Source organism: Octopus sinensis, linkage group LG7 (assembly GCF_006345805.1).
Source record: "Octopus sinensis linkage group LG7, ASM634580v1, whole genome shotgun sequence".
Classification (NCBI taxonomy): domain Eukaryota; kingdom Metazoa; phylum Mollusca; class Cephalopoda; order Octopoda; family Octopodidae; genus Octopus; species Octopus sinensis.
Window position 1 is genome coordinate 92,747,448 of NC_043003.1, and position 22,129 is coordinate 92,769,576.

Sequence of the window (22,129 nt, forward strand, 5' to 3'; positions counted from 1 at the left end):
ACTAGTTGCAGGTTTCATCAGCTTGTGATGAGATCCCTGACCTGACAAGTCTCTAACCCATGCAAGCATGGAAAAGTGGATGTTAAAACAATGATGACAATGTTGGATTATTGGTTCAAACCAAAAATTTGGCAGAAGATATATGCCAAGGTACTATACATAAGATTGAATTTAAAGGACTTTGTAGTTGAGAAACAAACATCTTAACCTTCACATGGTTATGCACCCATAGTTTAAATTTCATTAAATGCCAACAATTCCTGAATGGCTGGACACTAACATCATTGTCAGTACACTGATATTGTAGAGAGAAGGGAAGAAGACAACAAGAAAAATGGCCCAGAATGGGAAGAGTGAAAAAGAGAAATATCAAGTGTTCATACTTGAGTTTTAGTTCCCGCGTCAGCTGCATCTGTGTCTGCTCCAGTTCCTGTCTCTCCTTAACATGTTCTTCCTGTAGGTCTTGGATTTCCTGCTTTGTGGATTGTAACTTGGAAAACAGCTGAAAATGTTGAGAGGGAAAGATATACAATTGTTAATTAAAAGATAGAAAAATTATGAGTGAGGTAAACAGACAAGTTGAGACATAAACATAGAGGTGGAGAAACAGAGTTGAATAAAGTGAATGAGATTGATGAACAATTATAAATGGGAGGACAGACTTAATTGAAATTGAATGAATAATTAAGTAACTGGATCAATGAAATGAACTGTAATGGGAAATTTCAGGTTTAATTGTAATACATACATAGATATATCCAAGCCTACTCCCCATTTTTTTAGGGAGGGGGTAGCCACAACAAGACACACACCAGGCATTCCATTCAATTTTCCTGCTTAAAGAGGTGAGCCCTGTGCTATACTTGGGTCAAGGCATAAAATGCAACCCCCAATATCAGCAGCAGGGCCAGACAGCATATGCTGGTTTACCCCTGCCGCATCATGCTGATTCTGTACCCCTCTGAGCACCATAAATTTACTCATCTGTCCACAGACACCCGCCAAGCTTTCATTTATAAACTCTCTTGCCTCTCTCACTCCAACACTTCTAACCACCAAAGCTTTCCTCACTTCATCAATCTACACAAACTGAAGTCTGCCTCTGGTTCTGCTACCTACCAGTTCCACCTTCATCACCTTCCTTACATCCACTCCTCATTCATCCTCTCCATGTGGCCAAACCACCTCAACATTCGTCTATCCATTTTAGTTGCTAGTTTTTCTCATTCCTGCTTGCCTTCGCACCTCCTCATTCCTCATCCTGTCTAAGGTCATTGTAATAGATATGATATATACATACATATATGTGTGTGTGTATATATATTATATATATATATATATATATATTTATATAAAACAATGAAACCCGAAAGATGAATGAATCTTCATTCATTGCAATATATGTAGATGGTAGAGGCATGGTTATGTGGTTAAGAAGTTTAATTTCCAATTACATGGTTTCAGTTTCAGTCTCACTGCATGACATCTTGGGCAAGTGTCTTTTACTATAATCCTGGATCAATCAAAACCTTGTGTGAATTTGGTAGATGGAAACCGAAAAATGTCTGTCACACACATCTCTAGATATAAAATGGGTGTGCATTTGTGTTGATATAATTGTTATAAAACAAGTGTCACACAAGCAACAATCTTGTGTCTTTTATATTACTTGGAAACAGGTAAAGGTTGACAATAAGAGGCACATCTGGCAGTAGAAAATATGCCTCAACTAATTCTGTTAGACCCATGCAAGAATGGGAAAGTGGACATCAAAATAATTACTTTTTTTAATTTCTTTGTTTTTACTTCAACCTCTTGTTGCAGGGATGCATAGGTCTCCTGTAATTCCAGAGCTGTTTCTTCTTTTTGATCCAATTTTTGTTGCATCTCTCTTTCTTTACGCTTTAAAAAAATAAAAACAGACAATTAAGAACAACACTGACACATCAAAGCATTTTCTTTATGCAGTTACTAGCTTAAAAGCAACACTTCATGCAGAAATTTTAAGGTAGCTTCTGTGGAGAGCTAATTGGGCCTGCATCCCAAAACTAAAGGGAGCTAAATAGCATGACTATAATACATCTATGACTATATGCCCAGGTGGTTCGAGCTGGCAGAATTGTTAGTATGCCGGGCAAAATGCTTAGCGGTATTTCGCCTGTCTTTACATTCTGAGTTCAAATTCCGCCGAGGTTGACTTTGCCTTTCATCCTTTTGGGGTCGATTAAATAAGTACCAGTTACGCACTGGTGTCGATATAAACAACTTAATCCGTTTGTCTGTCCTCTCTATGTTTAAACCCTTGTGGGTAGTAAAGAAATAAGTTTTTGAGGTTAACGACAGATAAGAATTAATTCTGTAATGCAATCATTCTATTGTTCCAGTCCCAAGTTGAATTCCAACTGTTGGCCAATTTGTTTCAAAGTTCTTATCTCGGTGTATATTTAATGAAGCGAATGCCAATTAAGTCTTCCTTGATCTCTGACAAATGCCAACCAAGATGGTGTGAACCAGCCAAACTTTGCCTGCGAGAAGTAGCAAGCCGAATGCTTTTAAATCAGATCCCAATGACTGATGTCCAAGAACCAAATGAAGGTCAGATTGTTAATCCCGGGATCAGCCTGATTCCAAAAAAGGTATGTAAAGCAAATGTAGACTGAGATACAGGGGTTCTGGACAGACAGAATTTTGCATTTATCATTACAGAAGTTTGATCCTCAGTCAAGTGGTTTTGGGTTCAGTCCCACTGCATGGCACCTTGGGTTAGTATCTTCTACTCTAGTCGTGGGCTGATCAAAGCCATATGAATAGATATAGTAGATGGAAACTGAAAGAAACCTATTTATATGTATCCAGCCGTAGAAACATTGCCAGATCAGACTGGGCCTGGTGCAGCCTTCTGGCTTCCCAGACCCCAGTTGAACCATCCAACCCATGCCAGTATGGAAAGCGGACGCTAAATGAGGATGATGATGATGATGTAAGTGTGTCCGTGTGTGAATGTGCTTCTTGTCTCCTTATTTTGACATTGCGTGACAGTTATGAAAGAGCATCATTCATTCTCAATCTTCTGCATAAGCATGTCCATTTGTGGAGAAATATTATATTCTTTTCTACTCTAGGCACAAGGAGAAATATTATATTACTAGGAAACAGGTGGTACTGGCAATGACCTCACTCGAATCTTTTTACACATGCCACTGGCACAGGTGCCATTAAGGTGACATTGGTAATGATTACAAGGCGATCTTCTAACAAAATAAGTTTTTTTTTTTTAATCCATGAGTTATAGCTGATAGCCATTATCAAATTTCTTACTCATTTGATATCTAAAATACTGAAAATAGGCTCTGTTTAAATTTTCCAATAACAAAGAGAATTACATCAACTGGTGGCATGGAGAACATATACTGTAGCTATGAAATTAAGATGTTGAGCAATTGATCTCAGGATTGAGAGTTCAACCCTAACTACAGCCATTACTGAGATGACAGCAGACAACATTTCTACTTCTCATTTTAGAGCTAAACAGTAAAAAGGGCATCAAGACGTAGAAACAATTGCTCCAACAATGTGCATATAACTAAAATTTACAAATCATATCTGGGGTGAAAAACAAAAGTAAAACAGAAAAATGTTTTGTAAAATAGATAAACTACACATTAAAATTTACCTTCTGGTCAGCAATTTCTGACCTTCGTTGCTCTAAGGCTCTCTGTTGTTCATTAGTGTGGTCAACAATGTTTTTGCCACCCATCAGTAACTTGCTCTCCATTGCCTGAAAATCAAATGCATTAAATATATCAATACAAGAAATTTAGGGACCACATATAACAATATGTAATGACAACAGTGACAGTTACATGTAAAGCTACAGATAAAATATAAACAAAAAAAGAGGTTAAGCAGATCAAGTAGATATTATACTGGATTACCAGTTCAGGGTTTTGATTTCAATTCCACTGCAAGTGTTTTGATGTGAATTTCGGCAGGTTACTCAATTTCATATTTATCAGGGTTATTTAGAGTTTCAGGAATAGATAGCAAATATTCCAAAACTATTTCCTAAGATAGGGTAGCATTCTAATTCTACTTACATTCAGTTAAAAGCTTAAAACAAGAGCTAAATGTCTTCCCTTATGTGTATTTTTAGGCTTTGAAGACATTTACATTTTTATACACTACAATAAATTTCTTAAAAAAACAGCACATGTTCTGAAGAACTCTTAAAAAAAATGCAAACCAAAGATCTTCGACACAAGCAGAACTTATATGATTTAAATGGTTTCTCCAAGCAGCAACTTTTATAGGAATCTTGCTACATATGAATGTATTGTTTTGCTAATTCTTATTTTTCATAGCACAGATGAAAGAAGTGGTATTGGAAAGCTTTTCAACAGCAAACTACACCAATAATTTCAAATTCAGTTTTTCTTAGCATAAACAGGAAACAGTAAGATTGTGATATAGGCACAGGCACGGCTCTGTGTTGTAAAGAAGTTCACTTCTTAGCCATATTGCTTTCGGTTCAGTTCCCTCTGCACAGTACCATGGGCAAGTGTTTCCTTACTATAGCCCTGGTCCAACCAGTATCTTGTGAGGGGATACAGACAATGGAAACTGAAAGAAGCCTTTATATATAATTTATGGTGAGCTATGCAGTGAGGCCACCCATTCGTGGCAAGGATGCCACTGGTGATACTTATTGACATTTCCTGTCAACAAATTGTCAGCTAGCTCCGCACTTCTGAATTCCCCTGCAAGAAAGCAGGTAAGGGTCGGCAGCAGGAAGAGCCTTCAGCTATAAAAATCCTACCTCAACACATCCCAATGCTTGGTACCAAGAAACAAAAAAGAAATTAAATACACAAATGAATGACAAAGAAATAATAGACATATCGTTTCATGCATAGCATTGATACACAACATGAAGCTGAAGTATTTAGTGTGATGTCCCTATGAAATTTAATGGATTAAGAGACAGACTTAATATATACCATAAAGCATCTGTATTTTTACAGAAGTACAAAAGTAATGGAGTATAGGAAAATCAGTTGGATTATGCCAAAACTGAAGCTGTCACTCCTATAATTGTGGAACATATAGTAATATACAGAGGTACAACAGCAATATATGAACAGTTACCTTGATTTTAGATGCCAACATATCTCTAGCTTCCTTTTCTTTCAATAAGCGAGATTCATTCTCCTTTAGTTCAGACAACAGCTTTTCTTTTTCCTGTAGATCAATGAAGATTAATATTAAAACAAAAGGATTTTATTTTTTAAATATAAGACATTTTCATCAAAAAGTTTTTTAAAACTAGTTTTATATGTTATTGGCAGAATTGTTAGCATGCCAGACGAAATGCTTAGCAGTATTTCATCTGCTGCTACATTCTGAGTTCAAATTCAGCCAAGGTCGACTTTGCCTTTCATCCTTTCAGGGTCAATAAAATAAGTACCGGTTAAGTAGTGAGGTTGATGTAATTGGCTATTCCCCTCCCCCAAATTTCAGTCCTTGTGCTTATGGTAGAAAGGATTATTTATTATTATTTTCATATCTATTACAGCTGAAGTGCTGCTAGGGCTCCATGTCTGTTTTGGGATGGTTTCTATGGGCCCACTTTCATATCTTACTCAGATAAGAAATTGATATTGATAGTCATTATTCCAATTTCTGCATATTTCATGATGATGATGATATTGATAGCGTCTTTGCATACTATTTTACTTAAATCATTGAAAAGCCATTATTTACCTCAGCTATTAAAGATTGGTCCCCCAAAATGGCCTTTTTCTCCTCTTCAAGCCGTTGTTGTTGTTCCTGCATATATGCTTCAGCATCCACATTGTTGTCACCTTCTACTTCCTCTTCCTCCTCGTCATCTGTCATTACCTCGCCACCTAAAGATTAAAAAAAAGGAGGGAGAGAGAAACAAATTTTTCAGTTCAAATCTTGGCAACATCAATTTTTACCATTAATCTAACAAGAGTTGAGAAAAATTAATAACACACTGGGATCAATTCAACTTATTTTAATTTCTCCTATAAATACAGAATTTGTGCTCTAATCTGTACAATTCAGGTATAAATTCAACATAAGTTTCTTATCGTTATAAGCACAATCTTCTCAAAACTGATAAGACAAATGAACTAAACTTACTGTCCAGTCGTTTTTTGGACTTCTTTTTGCCATGAGTTCCTCGTGCAGCTAGGTGGGCTTTTAACCTGAAATAAAGAGAAAACATTTACTTTTTCAGGCATTTTTACACCGACCTCCTCCTCCTTTTAATATCCACTTCACACTTGTATGGGTCAGATTGAGTTTATTGTGGATGTGTAAAAACCTTGAAATTTTCTTTCTCATCATCAGTGGATTATCGTCGGTGGCACGTAAAAAGCACCATCCGATTGTGGCCGTTGCCAGCCTCGTCTGGCCCCCGTGCCAGTAGCACGTAAAAAGCACCATCCGATCGTGGCCGTTTGCCAGCCTCGTCTGGCACCTGTGCAGGTGGCACGTAAAAAGCACCCGCTACACTCACGGAGTGGTTGGCGTTAGGAAGGGCATCCAGCTGTAGAAACACTGCCAGATCAGATGGGCATGGTGCAGCCTACTGGCTTCCCAGACCCCAGTTGTACCGTCCAACCCACGCTAGCATGGAAAACAGACGTTAAACGACGATGATGATGATGATTATAAATAGGAGACCAGAGAAAATAAGTGAAGAGAGACCTGTTGTTAGAAATAATGCTATTTAGTGACAGAAAATGCCTCTTATGAGGACAAAATCCATCTTAAGTATCAAGCATTTGTCCTTTTTGCTTTTATTTGCAGAGTCTAGAGCCCAGGACCCTTGCAGGTTCTCTGAGAATAGAAAGGTTGATACTATATAATGTTGCAGGTCAACATTCTGCAAGAAAGACATGAGCAGAGAGAAGATTCCAGAAGATTGTTAGTCTGAGGAGAAAAGGTCTGGTCATAGTGGTTAGTATAGGGTTGGGAGAGTTTGGGTGGGTGAAGGTATAAGTAGACCAGGAGTGCCTGAGTGTCAAAGGCGCTAGATCAACCAATGACAAAGAACAGACACCATTGTAGTAGTGGTAGAATGGACAAAGGCATGAGGCAGCATATGTGTGGGTAGAGGCTGGAAAGTATCGGTTAATGACTGAATGCTAATCAGTTGGCTCTCTTCTGGACGCAGTCCGGGATGTTTGTGTGCACAGTAGAAGTACAGTCCTAGATGTGGTAGCAGTGCTTCATAGTGGTCCTCACTTTAGCATTGCACAGTGTTTGCAGTTGTTGGGCTCTGAAGAGAAGAGTTAGTCCTTAGATGTGGGCCTAGCTGTGTTAAAAGATGTGACTTTATCAGTAGAGATCTTAGCTGATAGAGAGGCCCAGCATTTGGAACAACTGTGAGGGCATGAGCTGAATGCAGCACATGCTTAGTGGAGGGAGCATAGTGCAATGGTATTTTCTGGATGTGAGTAGTGTTTGTTTTTTTTTTTGCTGTGTGTGTGTGTGTGTGCATAAGTGCATATGTATGTGTTTGTATCATATTGTCTTTGTGCTTAAATTGAAAAAATCTATGACACCATTTAAGCAGTGACAATGTTTATGTTGACTGCTGTCATGCAGTTTATCAGACAAAAGATCAAGGTAATAAATATCTTACTTGGAAACAAAAAGACATAACAAAAAGTGCACCAGGCTGCATAAGTCTCGTGTAATTGTAACCCATGTCAGTATAGAACAAGTAAATGTGATGATGATGATGGCTACACACACACACTCTCTCTCTCTCTCTCTCTCTGAATTTTCACTGATCTGTCTCAAAATAATTATTCCTAAAATATTACAATTCTTGTAGAGTACCAACCTTGCAATTTCCTCTTGGAATTCACGTAACAAAGCATCTTTAGGATCCTCATTAATCTTCGGTTTGTTCTTGATGTTTTTGGCCCTGTTTGCATATCTGTAAGTGTTGGAGAGGAAAGGAAATAAGGAATAATGTCACACACATCTAACTTCAACTGCACAACTATAATTTTACAGTTTACTTTATACAATCTTTACTCTTTTGTTTCAGTCATTTGACTGCGGCCATGCTGGAGCACTGCCTTTAAGTCGAGCAAATCGACCCCAGCACTTATTCTTTGTAAGCCTAGTACTTATTCAATCAAGCTCTTTTGCCGAACCGCTAAGTTACGGGGACCTAAACACACCAGCATCGGTTGTTAAGCGATGTTGGGAGGACAAACCCAGACACACAAACATACATGCACACACACACACACACACATATATATATATATATATATATATATATATATATATATATATATCTACACATATATACAACGGGCTTCTTTCAGTTTCCGTCTACCAAATCCATTCACAAGGCTTTGGTCGGCCTGAGGCTATAGTAGAAGACACTTGCCCAAGGTGCCATGCAGTGGGACTGAACCCGGAACCATGTGGTTGGTAAGCAAGCTACTTACCACACAGCCACTCCTGTGTCTATAATACATTTTCTGGATCTTTTCCTTTGGAACGGCATATGTCAACACAATTTCTAGTTAACTAAACACTTTTAAACTTCGTATACTGGTAGAATGTGTTTATAAAACATCATTATTGAAAAAAATGATCATGAAAAAGCTAATTGTTTACCTCAGTGTTGTAATGGATTCATCGTAATTATAGCTGGCTGGGCCAATATTTGCAACCATGACAGTGCGAGCATTTCCTCCCAGAGAATCTATAAAATACAAGAAAATAGCAGAACACATGGCATTAATTTATTGATTAGTTTTTATGTCCATTTTTCTATGGTAGCATGGATTAGATGAATGCATTATTGAGGCGTTGTTTTACAGATGGATACCCTTCCTGTTGCTAACTCTTGTTTTCTGAGAAAGGGAGTTCTTATTATTTCATATATCTTTGTAGGCATGAAGCCAGTGGACTATTATTTGTTGACAGGAGAAATGACAACAACTTCATTGCTTGTGGTTTGTGATATTCAGAAACGTTTCTGAAAGCTGATCAATGACATGTCAGGATGGTAGTCTTCTTTATAAAATGCTACAGTGTCAGCTTGTTCAGTTGTCATTAAAATTTCTTATATTTCAAATCAAAAAAATGTTTGCAATTGTACTTAGTATCTTTGAATATTTAAATTTAGTTAAAAAAGCAAACTTCAGTTTTATGAAAATTACACATGCTATAACATCAAAGGTTTTCTCTCTCAGAATATTTAACTATACAGAGAGAAAATGTTCCTATATTGCAACATTTTGATGCAGTGAAAATCAGCACTAGTGATGTTGCTGTGCAGCCTGCAGAACTCAGGTCTCCTTTGACTGAGTGGGACTATTGTAGAGAGAATGGCAGCTTTATGCTAAGATGAGTCAAAAGTGTGAGAGGAAGGGCCAGAATAGAGCAGGTCTTCTGCTGCAAAGGAGCTACATGGTCACTCACATTATAGAAGAGAAAGTGGGAATAGCCAGCTGGAGCAGTAAAGAGATAAATCTAGTGGAAATGAGGTGTCAGGATGAACCCTCAAGATATGTGATGAGTAGATATGTGTGGAGATTAGAAGTAAATTTTTAGTTAAATTTCTATCATTAAAATTCTTATTTCTTATTTCATGAATGAATTCATATTCTTTGATGTTTATCTTTCAGATTCATTTTGCCATATATTTCTTGTTTGCATTGCATTTTCCTAAACATTTTGTATTGTATATAAAATTATGTTATGTTATGAAGTGAACAGAATTATTTTTAGAGCAACTTAAAACAGCATTTGTTCGGTATTTATCAAAAATCTTTATAGAAATACAGATAAATTGAAGCAGTGCTTAAAATTTGTTTCAGGATTAAATAAATGACTTGTTCTGTGAATTGAACAAGCCAGGAGAAACAAGTTAGGTTTAAAATCCGAAGAGGGATGTAGGGGACATGCCTGTAAGCAAGGACAACCATGATTTTACTTAGATCAATGTGTCTTCTCCAGCATAGTAAACAGCCAGAAGTCTCAGTCCCTTGTCATGCCCCCTGTGAGGCCCAATGAAAACAATTCTTTTATGTCCTCTCAAAGTTTACAAATTCTTATAATGCAAACAACATACAATTCTTGCTGGTGAGAATAAAGAAATTTGACAGATTGCCATGGTGTAATGGTAGGACACCTATCATGTTTAGAGGAATGTGAGTTTGAGTCCCAGAGGTAGCCTTTGATATTTTCTGCCCAAAGGGTTATTTAACCTAATATTTACAGGATATTATTCTGGATATGTTCTTTGTATTGGAAGATTACGCAATGCTTAAAATAACAGGGGTCAGTTTTCAGAATGCTTACGAGGGGGTGCTGAAAATTCCTGGCTTTGGGCAAAAGGTAATACAGGAAGACCAGTTAATTACGATTTTATTGAAGATATTCCCTCTCAGGTTCACACACTTATTGCAGAGCTGCTTTAGTTTTTCTAAGCCCTGTAAAAGAACTCAGAAGGTTGAGCCTCTAACCAGGCCTCTTGCCATACTCTTAAAGCCAGGAACTTTTCAGTATGGTGCTAGTGATGTGAGGCTAATTTTAAAAGAACTCCACGAGTTTTTTAGTGAGTGACTAAACAAAGACATGACAGGAAAGTGTGGATGAGGATGAATAAATCAGGTGACATGGGAATGCAATGGAAGGAAATATGATTACCTTGTAAAAGTCGTGTCAGCTTGGAATCTCGGTATGGAATATGGGAGCTTTTGCCATCAACGAGAGCTGATATAACATTACCAAGTGCAGACAAAGACAGATTGATTTTTGTAGCTTCTTTTAAACGTTCTCCCTGTGAAAATATAAAGGTTTTTCAAAATGCATCTATATACAATATCCTTTCCACATCAAAGAATTCTGGATAAAGTTTAAAAGAAAAGGAAAACTAACTTCAGAGAGCTGTAGTTCATATATAGCCACAAGGAGGGAAAAAATCCATCCCAATATTTAGAAGTAGCTATTATATTGGGAAAATAGAATTCTCCCAAATGGAATGAGGCAATTCACATATTTTAGATATCCCAAAGAGAAAGATATCTATACAAAGATATCCAATATAAACCTGGTGTAATATTAATATATAAATCAGGAATGTTCCCCTTTGAATACCAGCATTATTTTTTAGCTTGAAATTTCAAATTGGTACACCTTGCATAACATAAAAGTAAAACTGAGAAGAGGGTCAAAGATCAGAGAGAGAGAGAGAAAGAGAGAGAGAGAGAGAGAGAGAGAGAGAGAGAGAGAGAGAGAGAGAGAGCGAGAGAGAGAGAGAGATAGAGAGAGAGAGAGAGAGACGAGAGAGAGAGAGAGGAGAGAGAGAGAGGAGAGAGAGAGAGAGAAGAGAGAGAGAGAGGAAAAAAATGAAAAGAATTTTGAATTTGTTCTGAAATTAAACCAAGAAAATTAAAATTTGAATTGATGAAAGATTTCAATATTTCAGAATTTTGATTTCGTTTTCACTCTCAATTTTAAAAGATTTTGTCATTTTACTCCCATCACCTTAATTTTCAGTTTACAAAATGAAATCATAGTTTTCATAAACTTGGTGAAGGGAAGAAGGTAAAGCCCTGTTTCCCCAACCTTGAACTCTTTCAAATAAATGCAAAACTTTACACTTACCGTAGAACCAGTTTTAGTTTGTCGCTCACTACCAGCTAAGTCGACCAGATTCAGTTTACCAACACGAATATGATTCTCACCATCAACACCCATCTTCAGAGAAAAGAAAACCAAAATAACTATGAAGTGAATCAATAGATGTTTAAGGGAGTTAACAGGGGTCTGTGTCAGCAGGTAGTAACACAAAAGAAACTTTACAAAGAGGAATGCATTATTTTTACCAACAGAAAGAATAGTCTAAACATTTCAGAATGATACCAAACAAATTAATAAACAACATGTTTCACACATTTATTAGCCACCTCTGATTTAACTCCACCCACAAATAATGGCCCTACAATCACTTGGACCCAATGTAAAGACAACAGGGCTAATAATCCATTTCTGGTCATGGAAATTCTAGTAATGGGCTCAAACATTTGAAACCAGACAAATTAAGTAAGAAAGGGAGATAGCAACTAAAGTAATTATAAAGGAAATTCAAGCTTAAAGTTAAGTTGCAGCATCATGTTAACTCAGTTAGTATTATATTAAAGCAAAGTGTTAGTATTATAATTTAACAGAATGTTAGTTTTACCAGCTGTAAAGTTAAAACATTAGATTACTGACTGTAAAGCTTATGTTTTGTAACAAACACAGCATAGTGCCTCTTGCTTTTGGTTTCTATGAAAAACTCATTCCAATTACTCAAATGCAAATGTTCAAATTTTCAAAACAATCTCACCTCTAATAGGTAATAGAATTAATTACTAAATAGCAATCGTAATATGTTACAAGGTCCACAGACAAGAGGTGGACCTGTGCAGTTTTCAAGCACTATCCAAGAGATGGGAAGAGATTACTTTGAAGATGTCTGAGATGATGGACAGAAGACATAGTCATTAGGGTTCAAATGAGAGAGAACAGCCAATCAAGAGAGGAGAATGGAAGCACATTGCAACCGGCAATATATAAGGGCATCTGACAATCTGGTCAATAAGAAGACTAAGTATGATGCTCTCAAATTTTGGTACAATGCCAGCAATTTTGGGTGGAGGGGAAAAGTCAATTATATCATGCCCAGTATTCAACTGGTACTTATTTTACTGACCATGAAAGGATAAAAGACAAGGTCAACCTCGGCAGAATTTGAACTCAAAACAGAGACAGATGACATGCTGCTAAGCATTTTATCCGACATGCTAACAGTTCTGCCAGCTTGCTGCTTTAAGAAGAATCAACATATAACATTGATATTTACTCTGAAATGGTTGTGTGTTTGCTTCTTTCTCTTCTCTTGGTTGTCTCTTGTGAGATTTTCGTTTTTTATTAACGTGTTATGAGTTAAAATGTATTTCTTTACTGCCCACAAGGGGCTAAACCTAGAGGGGACAAACAAGAACAGACAAAGGGATTAAGTCGATTACATCGACCCCAGTGGGAAACTGGTACTTTATTTACCGACCCCGAAAGGATGAAAGGCAAAGTCGACCTTAGCGGAATATGAGTTAAAATGGCATAGATTTCACTCATCAGCCGAGTGGATATCATACTAGATGGACAATGAGCTTGTACGCCAAGATCAAATCCACTTCCATGCAATCTCAGTCAGCCTGGCTCTTGAGCATGGCAGAAAATAATGAGAATGTCCCCTGTAACAGGTTTACACTTTATTGAAGGAAAAACATTGATTTCTTATCCTCAATGCTTTAAAATTGCAGCTAAACTCTAGTTTTTATGATTCCCTTGGAGCTTCATGATGCATTCACTTACACATTGTATCAAATGTACATATAGAAACGCAACATATATACAAGTAAATATCAAGTGTGTGTGTATGCAAGTGTGCATGTGTGTACATACACATATGAGTGTGTACATGCAGATATTCAAATGTATTTACCTCACTGCATTCTATAGTGATAATAAAAATGGCATGTGACCGGGAACTGTGCTCATTCATGTTTGTCGCGCTGGATAAATAGATACCAATGGCTAATTGTTTTTGTAAATTCAGTATTGAAAGTATATTTGCAAAAAATATAATTTAAGCTACATTGCATTCATAAAATTAAAAAAAACCCAAAAAAAAACAAAAACAAAATAAAAAAATTAAATGACAATTTCATTTAAAAAAATTTATTTATTAAACACTTGTAACTCTGATTTCATTACATTATTCAATTGATTCGAGCTCTGGATGCATTAAATTCATGTCAATTTCGTTTTCTAAACTCAAATTATTGAATGAAGAGCTATGGCAGTCTGATGTTCTTTGAACTGGAGAACCTAAGCGCTAAATGTAAATAAAGTAAAATTACTGCTACAGCCACCACCACTCATTTGATAATCATAAGAAACATATAATACTTCTTTCTCACATCTAAGCTAACATCTTCAACTGACATTTATTTCTATGCCACCATGGTGACCTTAACCAGAAAATGAGCTTTGAAATAACCCTGATAAGTATACAACAATGGAAAGTTATGTGTAACAAAGAATCTCTTTAGCTTGTTTCTTATTTTTTTAATTTATATCTTCTATGTAGCACATTTGTGTAAACAAGCTTGTGACATTTGGATCAGCTGTCATTAATGACAACGTTCTGTTGTCTCACCTCCTGTTTAATATCCAGTGCCCTGGAGGAAGTACCTTCTGCAGGACCAATCAAAATCTTGTAAGTGGTTTTGATGGGCAGAAACTGATAGAAGACTGTCGTGTACATGTGTATATATTTATGTATGCTTGCGTGTGTGCACACGTATGTGTGTGTTTACATTTGTTCTTGCTTCTACAAAAGTTGTGACCTATGAGTGGTGATGTTGTCACTTCTGTCATCGAATCATTCATTTGTGGAATAAGAGACCTCTTACTTGGAAAACAGCTAAGTGTTACCAACAGAAAGGACATTCAACAATAAAACAATGCCTTAGTAAGATATTCACCTAACCCATGCTAGCATGGAAAATAAACAAAGCTGTTCACATTTGGTTATTTACAAGAACCGGATCTTTTTGGTTTGACCGGCATTTTAAAAAAATAATTTCCACGTAACTAAACACTTTTAAACTTCGTATACTGGTAGAATGTGTTTATAAAACATATTTTTCTCTTGGCTTTATTGAGAAAATTCTATGGTTTGTAAGATATTTGTTGTTTCTTTTCTGTAATTTCAACCAATCAATGACGTCTATTGAGGTGAATACATTCTGTGCCGTATGAATATGTCCCTCGTTTAAGAAACAGATTAGGTTTATTTATATTTCTGAAGAAAAAAAGATACCCTTCCCCTCACCCCTAACCCTAACACAGATTGAAATGCAATAGATCAATACTAAGGTCATAATTATGGGTGACAATTTCATATGACACCGCTAGAAAAAACTGCCGGTCAAACCGAAAAGATCCCAAGAACCTACTCAATCCCAGAGAAATGAAGCCATCAAACACAAGAGACACTATTCCTTGATTGTTTATAAATGAATAGAATGAGGCTAGACACTATGTTATGGTGGCTGCTGTAACAACATCTCAAGTTTAAAGAGTTAACAAATGACAATTTTACTCTAAATATGTGAAAGAGTTCAATGGATACTAAAGCAGAATTTGATAATTTGTAAAGTATGTAACAGAATCTTTTTTTTTGGCTTTGGTCAATAAGTGATATTTCCTATTTACTTCTAACTAGAAATCAAAGGAAATAACTACTTTTTCCTTGAGTTGCTGAAGTAGAAATATCATTATAGCAAATATTCTGCTCAATACCACATAACTGCTTGTCAGTTGCTCAACCTTAACCACTTGGGCATGTCCCTTAGTGGTGGACAATATGTATATCATTAATGATGAGCAGGAGTAGAGGAGTGGGGGCATCAAAACCATGTGTTGAGAGGGAGTCTTTGGAGTTTGAATAAATGTAACAAAAGCAAAGTTTGAAGCAAATATTTGCCATTTTTCATACTTTTTAGGGGTAAGCAAATAGGAAATAAGTTGTTTCCCAAGGACCAAAAGTGTTACACAGGGTAATGGGAAGGCTTTCAGACTGATTGCTTGCTACAGTTATTGTTGATGAGTAGCCATGATCATATCTCAAATGAACTTATTGAGGTAATCACTGTATAGTCAAAGTTGCTGAAATATAGGGATCACTGCCTAATAAGAAGCAAGAAGTTGGCATTAATTCATGACATATATAAAAACAGAAGAAATCATCCAACTTGTTCTTGAATGGAATGAAAAGCAGAAAAGAAAATGGTGTATTGCCAACCAGTTGCTAGGTTAGATAAGAGACAGGTATTAATTAAACAGGTACAGTACTTGACAGAGTTAGTGCAAAGGGTGAAATGGCAGTGATAAGATATAGGACAGCTAAATCATAGGTCACAAGTGAACATTCCACTAGAATCTCTTAGCAAGACATTAAAGTGTGCTTATCCCAGTTTATTTAGTTGGAGAACAGATAGCAGAGTGAGCTAATGACAGCCTCTACACTGATACTTGACCAGCTAGAAAAAGCAGTCAGATCTCCCTCAAATCACTATCATAAAAATAAAAGGACAGATTCAGTGATGTGGTTGTAGATACTCTGTCTAGAAAATAAAAATAAAAATGAGCTGGTCACAGATGGAGTAGATGATGTTTGTAGTTTCCTTGCTTCGGGGGACAACTTGGGCTAAACAATATATTAAATAATTTTCTGAACAACCACTTGCCTTGTTAGAAATAACATCTAAATGTCTTTCTGATCACACTCTACCTTCTTGAAAAAAAAAGGAAGGAGAAATTGGATAATGGTAACTGGGATTCATTATGAATACATAAAGGGCTGGAACATTTTTCATCATAGATCTCTTGGATGATCAGGGCTGAAACCAAGGCAAAATAACAGATACCAGGCTGTCAAGGAAAAGTCAGTGGCAAAAGGCTAGCATCCAGTGGAGAGATGGATTAGATGTGTTTCTAATATGTTAAGCAATATAGCAAATAAATAGACCCCTGTGGTTTGTAACTGGATTAACAAGTGACTTTAGCATATATCTAGTATATGTACTGCAAGCTCTCATTACATCTTATTTAAAATATGGGGATAAGCTGTGAGATTAATGGCCTAAAGACTAAGTCTTTCCTTCACTATTTTTGTCATTACAATGAATTATTAAAGAAATTTGACAGAGAACATACCCAACAGCACGATTCTGGTTACCAACATTCATCACATGTTCAATTTCCTTTGCACTTTTGGTTACAAACGAAGACAAATCCTGTAATTAAAACCGAAATAAATGAACATATTAATCATTTTATTCAATATTTAATATGACAATCGATAAGGACATACTTTCAGCTGTAGTTCTAAAAGTAAGTTACATATTGATAGAAACAAATCATTGTTTATGCTGTATACATCAAAATCTGAATTTTCATATTTATTAATACATTCGGGCAAATTTGAATGTATTAAGAATAAATACGCAAATCCTCATCTATGTTACTCTTTTACTTGTTTCAGTCATTTGACTGCGGCCATGCTGGAGCACCGCCTTTAGTCGAGCAAATCGACCCCGGGACTTATTCTTTGTAAGCCCAGTACTTATTCTATCAGTCTCTTTTGCCGAACTGCTAAGTGACGGGGACATAAACACACTAGCATAGGTTGTCAAGCAATGCTAGGGGGACAAACACACACACATATATATACATATATACGACAGGCTTCTTTCAGTTTCCGTCTACCAAATCCACTCACAAGGCATTGGTCGGCCCGGGGCTATAGCAGAAGACACTTGCCCAAGATGCCACGCAGTGGGACTGAACCCGGAACCATGTGGTTGGTTAGCAAGCTACTTACCACACAGCCGCCACTCCTTACCACACAGCCACTCCTGTTATGCTTGATCAAACGTTCTTTAAAAGAAGACAACAATGGTGATAACAGCACCAACACTATTATTCCATCACCACAATAGCAGCTATTTTGCCATATTAGAATGTGGTGTATTGCAATATACCACATTCCAAATTGTTTCAGACAGGCATTATCTGAGACCCAATAATGTCATATTTGACCCTACCACTTTTTCCTAAATATGATGTGTGTGTGTGTGTATGAATGTATGAAAAGAAATAGCTCTCAAGATTCAAGTCATTGTCATCATCATTATTATTTTAATGTCCACATTTCCATGCTCACATGGATCAGATGGAATTCAATGAGGTGAGGTAGACACACTTCCTCATGCCAACTCTCACGTTTCTAAGCAAGGTAGTATATCTCCATGAACAGACATGTTCTCATGGCATATTTGAAATGAATGACACTGCTTGCATAACAGTGACATCATCATCATCATCTTTTAACTTTGTTGCTGTTGTTGTTGATCTGGAAGATAGACAAAAGCATTTCAGGTATCAGGGCATGTAATAAGCCTTGAAAAAATTACAAAAATTAATTCCAGGTGAGAATGCAGTCGATAAAGCCGTGAGAACGTGCATTTGTATGCGCAAGTACATCAGCTGTTGTGATCGATACTACGTGTACGCGAGAAAAATGCACGTGCACTTTGTACAAAAAAAGCCAGCTGGCTTGAAATAATGCCACAAAATGGGACGGTCGGACAGGTTGTTTTGAGAAAATTTGGTTTAAATGTTTGACAACTCAGCACTGTCCATTGGACAAGGGGGGGTGCTCGTAATATATATTAGTGACAGAAACTGCATTAATATCAATAAATAATATCTATCCCCACTTAAACGTAGATGTCCTGTTAGAACAAACTATATTGTGGTAGATACCAAACTTACATATTGGCTTTTGGTGTAAAATGCACTCTTGTTTATATTGATCTCATCAATGATGGACCCTTTACTGCCAGAGATAACAGTGACACATTTCCCGGCCAGCAATACATACTAGTAAATACTTTTGCTGCCATTTCGACTTTCTATCTCATGGAGATTATAATTCATTTAATGGTGACACATAAAAGCACCAACCGGTCGTGGCCGTTTGCCAACCTGCTCTAGCCCCTGTGCCGGTAGCACGTAAAAAGCACCCACTACACTCACGGAGTGGTTGGCGTTAGGAAGGGCATCCAGCTGTAGAAACACTGCCAAATCAGATTGGAGCCTGGTGCAGCCTCCATGGCTTACCAGACCCCGGTCGAACCGTCCAACCCATGCTAGCATGGAAAACGGATGTCAAATGATGATGATGATAATGACTGCTAATATAATTATATTGCCATTTATATTATATAATTAGTTAAACACTGTAGATATTACAAATAGAAAGAAAAACAAACAACCCCGAAATTGAATATTACAAGTATTGGGTTGAATTGCACAAAAACATTTTCTTAATTTCACAAATGAAATTATCTCTAAATTTCCTTTTTGTAGTGGTGGGGATTTTCATATATTCTTTAGATCACTTTCTTTTTATTATGAAATAAAATTTAGTCATGTTATATACCTATTTCTTTATTACCCACAAGGGGCTAAACATAGAGGGGACAAACATAGGTATTAAGTCGATTACATCGGCCCCAATGCATAACTGGTACTTAATTTATCGACCCAGAAAGGATGAAAGGCAAAGTCGACCTCGGCGGAATTTGAACTCACGTTACGGCAGCCGAAATACCGCTAAGCATTTCGCCCAACGTGCTAACGATTCTGCCAGCTCGCCGCCTAGTCATGTGATATACCAATAACCTAACAATACAGTGACCTTCAGACGAAACAAAATGTTAGGTGCTCATAGGAAAGAGATATAGGTAACTAAATCAATTGGTGCTTATTTTCTTGACTACAGGAGAATGAACAGAAAAATGGATCATGGCAAGATTTAAAGAAATGTCCTTATAAAGAAATGTCCTTTTTTAATCTAAAATATACACTCCTTCATTTTCTATAATGCTTTTCCATCTATCTAGTAGACTAGCAAGGCCCCTCCTCCAAAATTCACTTGTCAGTGATTAAAAATACTCCTCCAGTGCTGTTCTGACTTAGTCTACAGAATTCATATTTTTTCTGTCCAAATGATTTTGAAGACTGAGGAATAAATGATAATCAGATGGGGCAATGTCTGGCGAGTATGGTGGGTGGAGCATAATTTCCATTCAAACTGCTCCAGCCTTTGGAATGTCATCCTCACTGTATGTGGCTGAGCATTATCCAAAAATGGTTGTTTTTCTTCTAGCACAGACTTAAGCCGCTCAAGCTGCTGCAGTAGATCTCCTTTGTTATCATTTGGTTTGGGTTTAAAAGTTGAAAGTGAACTGAACCTTTCATATCGCACCAAACATAACACTTTAAGTGAGAGAAAACCTTCTTAAGTCTAAGGTGCCGGTGTTTCTCCTTTCCCTACCCACTGTCTTCAGTGCTTGACATTTTTACAGAGAACCCATTTCTTTTCACCAGTTACTATTCATTCCAAAAAAAGGCTAATTTCTGAGACATGACAGCAAAGAAGAACACACATTTACTCTCTGTGTGTGTGATTAGACTCGGAAAGTTTGTAACAAACCCACTGACCCAATTTGCTAACTTTTTCGATGGCACACAGGTGTCACTGAATGGTTGAATGACCAAATCCAAACTTCTCTGCTAGTTCCTCAACGGTTACGATGGGACTTTGTTCCACCAGGGTTTGCAGGACGTCCTTGCCAAGCTCTACAGATCTTCCAGGACGAGGCTTATCTTATAGGCTGTAGTTTCCGGCTTGAAATTTCTGGAACCACCGTTGACACTGGCTTACGCTTATTGTCCGATCTCCATATACTACATTAATAATCCTTGCACTTTCCGTTGCGATGTTGCCTTTATTGAACTCATAAAGCAAAATATGCCGAATATGCTCCTTTGTCACTTTCGTTATAGCTCTGAAAAAGTAACTTAAAATTGAACTGCACTAAGAATAAGTACAAAGTAAAATTACTATCTGCTTTTATAGCAAGTTGATGCAGGTAGTTTATCCCGTCCCCCTCCAAGTATTAGTTCATGCAATTGAAAAAAACTGCATTATTTATGGGATGGCCCAATATAATTTACAAAACAGGATGTTCCATAAAGTAAAATATAAACATATTTATAGAAACCAGTCCATGACACCTTGGGAAGTTGTCTTATACCATACCATAGTCTCAGGTCAATCAAAGCTTTATGAGTGGATTTGGTAGGCAGAAACTGAAAGAAGCCTTGTGTGTATGTGCACACGCATGCACATGTGCATGGTATGTAGACCTTTGGAAGTATGCTGTGTGTGAGAAGACCCGGCAGGACAAGTGAGGCCATAACCCGTGGCCTCTACCTGGGATGTAGCCAGCCCACTTATGCATACCTTTCCTTCTTTGGACACAAAACTCTGCTTGCGAAGACCTGTTGAGGCAAGTGAAATCGAAATTGAAATTGCTCAAAATCAATGGAAATTGTAACTGTGATACCAGTGCCGGTGGCACGTAAAAGGACCATCCGAACGTGGCCGTTGCCAGCGCTGCCCCAACTAGCCTCCGTGCCGGTGGCATGTAAAAAGCACCCACTACACTCATGGAGTGGTTGGCGTTAGGAAGGGCATCCAACTGTAGAATCACTGCCAGATCAGACTGGGCCTGATGCTGCCTCCTGGCTTCCCAGACCCCAGTCGAACCGTCCAACCCATGCTAGCATGGAAAGCGGACGTTAAACGATGATGATGATGATATATATATATATATATATATGTATATATCTGAGCGTGTGTGTGTGCTAGCCTTGTCATGACATCACATTATAATTGTATATGAGCATCACTGTCATACAAGAGGTATTGTGTTTCCTATCTTCAGTGGAAAAAATATTACCTTGCTTGGAAACATGTGAGTGTTATTGACAGGAAGGGTATCTGGCTGTAAAAAATTTGCCTCAACAAATTCCATCTAACCCATGGAAGCATGGAAAAGTGGACTAAAATTATGATGATGAAATAATAATTGAATTTCCATGAGGTACTGTGACTTTAGTTACTACTGCTCCAAATATTCTTGTAAATTATTTTCTGCACAGTTTTGTTTGAAGATGTTTACAAGATTTTAGTAAATAGAAGCCTGGTATAAACTGACTTCCATCATGGGATGCTGACAATTCAGTTTAATTTACTAAAAGTCACATCACAAGGATGGAACATTGACTACTATTGGAAAAATTCACTGTGGTACTGAAAGATTCTGAGGCTTCATATATCTTCAAGCACAGGCTGTTTGTCTTTATGCAGTATAAAGTTACATACACTTAAATGAACTAGTGACTTATTTGGGACTCTGTCAAACTCCATCACCCAAGACATTTTAGAAATCATTTCCAAAAGTGCTTGAAAGAAAGTTCTAAATTTTCTGAAGTAATGGAATTTTATTATAGGTGAAGGCATGAATGTGTGGAAAGCTCACTTCCCAGCCATGTGGTTTTGGGATTCAGTCCCACTGCATGGCAAGAGTTTCCT

At 37.1% G+C, this 22,129-nt stretch overlaps 1 protein-coding gene across 4 annotated transcripts in view; it reads right to left on the reverse strand.

Moving 5' to 3' along the window:
• The window catches only part of LOC115213925 (kinesin-like protein KIF3B), a 90,730-nt gene that overhangs the window by 28,594 nt on the left and 40,007 nt on the right, over positions 1-22,129 (reverse strand). For all 4 annotated transcript variants that reach the window (XR_005000144.1, XM_036504941.1, XM_029782919.2 and 1 more), the window contains exons 8-19: positions 16,837-16,916; positions 13,556-13,625; positions 11,674-11,766; positions 10,714-10,846; positions 8,674-8,761; positions 7,880-7,975; positions 6,166-6,230; positions 5,761-5,906; positions 5,146-5,238; positions 3,674-3,778; positions 1,783-1,902; positions 384-502 (exon numbers count right to left, since the gene is read on the reverse strand). Coding sequence is in view for 3 of the 4 variants with exons in the window: in XM_036504941.1 (XP_036360834.1) it covers positions 384-502; positions 1,783-1,902; positions 3,674-3,778; positions 5,146-5,238; positions 5,761-5,906; positions 6,166-6,230; positions 7,880-7,975; positions 8,674-8,761; positions 10,714-10,846; positions 11,674-11,766; positions 13,556-13,625; positions 16,837-16,916 (1,208 nt within the window). In the remaining variant the exon portion in view is untranslated. The remainder of the gene's footprint in view (positions 1-383; positions 503-1,782; positions 1,903-3,673; positions 3,779-5,145; positions 5,239-5,760; positions 5,907-6,165; positions 6,231-7,879; positions 7,976-8,673; positions 8,762-10,713; positions 10,847-11,673; positions 11,767-13,555; positions 13,626-16,836; positions 16,917-22,129) is intronic.